Genomic DNA, 5,940 nt, shown 5'->3' on the forward strand with positions numbered 1-5,940 from the left:
AAATCTATCATATTTTTTCATTTTGTTTATGCCCAGAATATATGGTATCCGGGTTTAAATTTTGTATGTAGTATAGAGTATATCATGCATTATCCATGTCTAGAATTTCTTTTAGAATTGTTTGAAACATTGAAATCGTGGTTTTAAATATCGAAAATATAAAGCGCTTCATGGGACTCTAAAGCGAAATTTCGTAATCCACGAGATATTTTGTTCAAGAGTACGAACTAGAAGAAGGCGGTTGTGCAATCCAACCCTGTCCGGGGCGTAGTTTCCAAATCGTCAGTGCGTCAGTATATGATTCGGTTTTATTTTTGTGACGACGATACGATGGTACAGTGTGTCAGTGCAAAAGATGAGAGGTCGACACGTACATACAACCTACCAAGCTAGCCCCATCACTGTATCCACTCTCGCGCCTGCTCTGCTCCTCCCCTCACGAGCCTCGTCTCCCATATCAGATGCAAGGTTCTTGTCAACAAATTAAGTGCCTCTTGGTGAATTTGAGCCGCGCGAAATTATGTTGGGCGAGATGGCAAGTTTGGCGATGTTTTTCCATTAGTTTGGTTCATTATGTGAACTAGATGAAACCCAGCGCGTTGCAGCTGGACCCTTTTTAGTGAAATGAAGTGCCGTAAAAACACATCAAACTGCATTTTAGAAAAGAGACAAATGAAAGGACAAAAAATGGATAGCTTTACACATTAGAGCTGAGCAGAAACATGAGTAAAAAGAAAACTATTTCTAGACCTATTGTCGAGGCAGCTTTAGGGCTGATTTCAAAGAATCAATGGTTGTACGCAATAGCAGGTACAGTAGCTGGTTACTTTTTCAAATTTTCTCTTTCGACCGCGTGACCTGCAACTGCAACGATGAAAAGAAAACCTGCATCAAGGGGAGCAATGCATTTATTATGGACGCACATGCACGAATGCCCACGTCAAGGGCAACATTTATCTTAATATTTTAATGCACGAAGGCAAGTGAATTCACATTAGAATTTTATCAAGCACCTGGCAAGCTAAAAGTATGAGACAAGATTGGTTAATCATAGATCAACTGAACACTACACAGATCGGAATTAGCACGGAGAAGCGAAAGAAAAGACCCTCGCTGATAGACTTCTTGCGCGATCTAACCTGCAGCCACGAAACCCGAAAAAGTGCAAGGCGCATACGGTAGCTTAGGGCAAATCTGCATCTCCTCCTGTGGAATTCCTTGGACCATGCTAAAGCATGTGACATTCCGCGCAGCTACGTAGAAGATAAAAACTGACCTATATACTTGAAAGAGGAATGAAGCTTCAAGTCAGCCGCCAGTCATGCTAGCCCTCGCAGAGAAAATAGAGAGCGTAATGAAGATGGAGAAGTAGATGGAATCAGAGGTCAACACCCGCCTTGGTTGCGCATGAATGGAGAACAGTGGTACCAACCGCCAAGGACAAAGATGATGCCCCCCTGTTCTTCCAGCTTTCTGCCTCTCGTCCCTGCGCATTAGCAGCCATGGCCACCATCGGTGTCTGGTCTAATCGCTGCTAAGGTTTACTCAAATTGGACCGCTGGCATTTTCAGAAAGAGCAATATTTATGGTATGAAGCATAGGAATAGTAAGAGACGATGTTTAAAGGAGCACCGCAGCAGCTGAGGAGTGTGGGAAGTGGGAATTGATTTTGGAGGAGCGAGCAAAAAATCAGGTGGACTACTTGGAGACGAAGGGCTAAAGAAATAAATAAACATGTGGTGACGGGGCCTCACCATTGAGAGAGAAAAATCAAAGTGGGATAGTTATTTCGGTGATGTGGCAGATTTGGCCACACATGCCATACCAGGATTGGTTGAGATGCTCAATGAGGTGGCATACTTGCATGTTGAGAGAAATCAACTTAGTGGGTTGCTCCTATTTAGAGTAGATATTATAGATTAGTGGAAGCATTGTTGCCGTTACCGGGATTTCCGTCACCGGACCTAACAAAATGGCGGTTCGAATTTAGAAATTGTTAATTTATGTGCGAGACTGGGATGTGTATTCGATAATGCATCGATCTTATCTCTCCGCAAGAAATCGTAGGATCTATACAGTACAATAATGCTACAGATCAGTCGAAAGCATAGCGGCTTTGATGGTAAAACCACAATGTTCGAATCTCCTTGAGCAACTCAATTGATTTAAGCATCTCAAGTAGTGCCGTAGGAAAAGAAACCTAATTGTAGATCCATTAACTGAAGACAGAAGAACAAAGGATAACAACGAACACAGAGGAATAGCTAGCGCGCGCTTACATCCTCGGCCGACCACGAACAAGCGGCATAATTAGGGAAACTAAATGCATAGGCCCTGAGCCAACAATCTACTACTTGGAAACCAGCATGATGCAAAGCTACAGCTCGTTGCTGATCTTGACGGATCCGCCGGGCAGCAGCTGGCCGAGGTGGCGCGTGAGCAGCTCGTTCGCCGCGGCGCGCGCCTCCTCCTTTGCGCGGACTTCGGCGGCGGTGCTCACGGGCATCTTGCTGATGGCCTTGAAGATGGGCCGCAGCGGCGCCATCGCGCCGTTCACCGTGGCCACCGCCCGCTTGAGCGCCTCGGGGTCGGTGCTCGCCGGGTTGTAGCCGGAGAAGACCTTGACGGCCTCCGCCATGGCATCCTGTCGCTGAGGCAGGTCGTCGTCCCAGGCGTCGGCGCGCTCGGTGCTGGCGCTGGCGGCAACGAGGGCGAGCGTGAGGAGGAAGGGGATGAGCTTCTTAGCCATGGTTATGGGAGGGGAGCGGATCGAGTAGTGCGTCTGCTGGGGAAGGTGGTGAGAATATATGGTGGAGTGTGGGCCTGGCAGGCACACAGCAGCTGGAGCGGACGTTGCTCTTTTTTACTTATTATTTTGGCACCCGGAGCATATATTTCTAGTATTTGAAATAAATTTTTAACTTAGTATAAAATATTAAAAAAATGAAAAAAATTCGCACATATATTTTATGTTTTATGTGTTCGCAAAGTCCTTCCATGAAATAACAATATTTTTTTTTATCATGTGTTCACATGACATAAAATATATAGATTTTCAGCGAAACTTAACATGAATATAGATCCATATGCTGCATCTTTTCACCATTCCATCCTCATTTCAGTCTCCACCTTTTGCTTCACAGTGATGCATGTGAGTAGTAGTACCATGGGACAGAGTCACCCAACCGGACGACCGTTTCCTATCTCCATGATTTGCTCCATAAAACGCAAGATATGATAGGTTTGCCTATTTCAGTCAGTGCAGCCCACATGCACGACTCAGTATATTGCCTTTGCTTTATGCAGCTCGACATGTACCATGCTGTGCTCTAAAATGGTAATCGTAGCTGGGGAGCGCAAATATGCATACAGCAGGCTAGCAGCTTACATCGGTGATAAATGTGGATTACATATAATTTGGACATAATTGGTGGCTTGTTCATAATTCAAACAAAGTTATTTGCGGCCACTGTATTTCGGCGTGGAATACCCGTCTGATTGTCGCCGACTAAGTAATAATTATAACGGCTCTATGGTTGGTCCGCCCTCTTGAAATATAAACTATAGAGATAGAATTATGTTCATCCATCGATGATGATGAATGAGTGTCATGTCTCCCACAATCCAAATGAAAAATGTATGATGAATGAACGTAGCTGCTTCACATGCAAGATCAAATAGGAATGGAGACATGGTTACATTTTTTTCACTGTTTGGTCAACCTTTGTTTGGCACCAACATCATCAAGATATGTACTTATAATCACTATTTCCATTTTTTCCATTCTATAGAGTTTGACAGATGAATGAAACTGCTCTTATTTTTACCATCACTAATGGTAACATTACAAATGGTACTGCCCATAGTACACTAGATAGGATAGGAAGAGCTAATTACACCGGAAGTACACCATCTTGTACGTAATGTGATAGTTTGGTCCAACAACTTGCGAACCGTGAGACCGCCGTCCAGGATCTTTGGAATTGCGTGATGGTTTGGTCCTGGCCAATCAGAAGGCGACGCGTGGATGGCCAGGTGGTTTTTGTCGCGCGTGCATGGTTTTGCTAATACCCCCTGGGAAATTGTTGCACCGTGTTTTGGTCCATCCCCTGTTGCTTCTCTATTTCGTCCCCAACCCTAGGTCGTAGACGGCGACGGCGGCGGCGATTTGCACGGCCATCGCGACGTAGTGTTGGGTGGCGTAGTGGCGGAGGCTGGGCGAGGGAGCGCTTGGAGGCGGAGAGGGGGAGTTGTCTGCAAGGTCACCGGAGGCGATGGCGCCGATAGGGGGCGCGTCGGCCGTCGATGCCGGCGGTGGCGGTGGCGGAAGCACGTGGGCGGAGGAGGAGTGGAAGGAGACCTCCGTCGTGTACTACCAGGCATCGCCGAGGAGGACGCCGTCGAGCACAAGGACGCTGGTAATTTCTCTCTGTTCGCCGTGAATCATCTGCATTGCTCTGTTTTGGGCAATTTCCTTGCAATTTATCTCACTTGTTGTCTGAAAATCTAGAGCAAATTGTTGTTTTGTAGGATAAAATAGAAGATGTAAACCAGGTGCAGCATAGAAGGTTGAATGTGAGGGAAATTGAGGAAGAAAATATGCTCCTTTTAATGAGATTGAATGAATTAGAGGATGAAGTAAGGAAGAGGAAGGCAGGGAAGAAGGCTATGCAAATAGAACATAGGGAGGAGCTTAGAAGTAGAGATAGGAGAGAGTTCTTGTTTCTCATAATTGTAGCTAGTTGTGTAGCCTTGTATGTTCTTTCTGCTTTGATGAAGGGCTTTCATTGAGTCAACTTGTACTGTTTATATGATGAAATAAAATTTCCTTGAGGTTGGCTGCTTACTCAAATTGTGTTCATTCAATTACAGTACTGTCTACCAAATCAACTTGTCATGCATTGTTCAGTACATAAATGAAGCAATGTCATATGCATTGTTCAGTAAATAACCAGAAAACAAGTTCATCTCATGCATTGTTCAGTGCATAAATGAAGCAATGTCATGTGCTGCTAGTTGTCAGCTGTGGATGGTGCATTTTGACTCAATGGCATCTCATGTGCATTGTCATCTGCACTGATTTCTTCATTCAAGTCTGGAAATGCATTGAGGTCAATCCTGTCATCACCAAAACACATGTAGTACACACTGCCAAGGCCTGTTGCATAGCCTCTTCTTGATCTTCCTCTGGCAACTTGGTGTGCAGTTCCACTTGTGCTTGCTTCAGCTAATCTTTTTCTGGTAGCACATGTAGATCTCCCCCTTCCTCTTCCTCTTTGTTCATCAGTTGATGTTCCCCTTCCACTTGTTGCTCTTCCTGTGTCAGCACTTCTCCCCCTTCCTCTTCCTCTTTCTTGCTGAGTTGATGCACCCCTTCCCCTTGTTGCAGTTGCTGCTCTTCCTCTTCTTGTTGCTGTAGTTAAATTGTGCCTTCCTACAGGGATGCTTTCTCTAGCTTCTACCACAAAAGCACTCTCTGGTAGTGGTTGTTGCACTCTAGCAGGTGGTACATTGTTTGCTGCCTGCATTTTCCATTTTACAGTTAATTAACTGTCATGAATTATTCACTGGAGACAGTTGCAGAAAATTAATTTGTATACCTCTTGGCCCATCATATACACCATGTTGTCCAGTGTATTGGAAGGGTCTAGTCGTGGGTCAAGTGCTTGGGGGAATATGCTCTGCAGAGATTAAGACAAAATGGTAAGAGCTTGGCAAAGGCAACCTAGGAACCATAAAAAGCATGCAAGGCCAACCTGCTGAATGACTATGCAATGACAACCAAGTGAATGACCATGAAATGACACAAGGGTGATTTTAAAGTGAATCTCCTGCCAATGTTACTGTTAACTTGTGAATTTGGTTGTTTTCTACCTACCTAGTTTCCATATAAATAGCACCTGCTGATGTGTTGTTAGCAATACAAGCAATGGATACCAC

General features: G+C 44.8%; 1 protein-coding gene across 1 annotated transcript; it reads right to left on the reverse strand.

The window, feature by feature from the left end:
• Positions 1-2,189: 2,189 nt before the first annotated feature.
• Positions 2,190-2,799, reverse strand: LOC139835314 (uncharacterized). The gene has a single exon (XM_071825188.1). The coding sequence runs from the start codon at positions 2,747-2,749 to the stop codon at positions 2,378-2,380; it is 372 nt and encodes a 123-aa protein (XP_071681289.1). The 5' UTR covers positions 2,750-2,799; the 3' UTR covers positions 2,190-2,377.
• Between the last annotated feature and the right edge of the window lie 3,141 nt (positions 2,800-5,940).

The sequence above is a fragment of the Lolium perenne genome, chromosome 1 (assembly GCF_019359855.2).
Source record: "Lolium perenne isolate Kyuss_39 chromosome 1, Kyuss_2.0, whole genome shotgun sequence".
NCBI classification, from domain to species: domain Eukaryota; kingdom Viridiplantae; phylum Streptophyta; class Magnoliopsida; order Poales; family Poaceae; genus Lolium; species Lolium perenne.

What these genes read in the sequence shown, in the direction of transcription:
- LOC139835314 (XM_071825188.1), bottom strand. Translation starts at nt 2,749, where the DNA reads ATGGCTAAGAAGCTCATCCCCTTCCTCCTCACGCTCGCCCTCGTTGCC.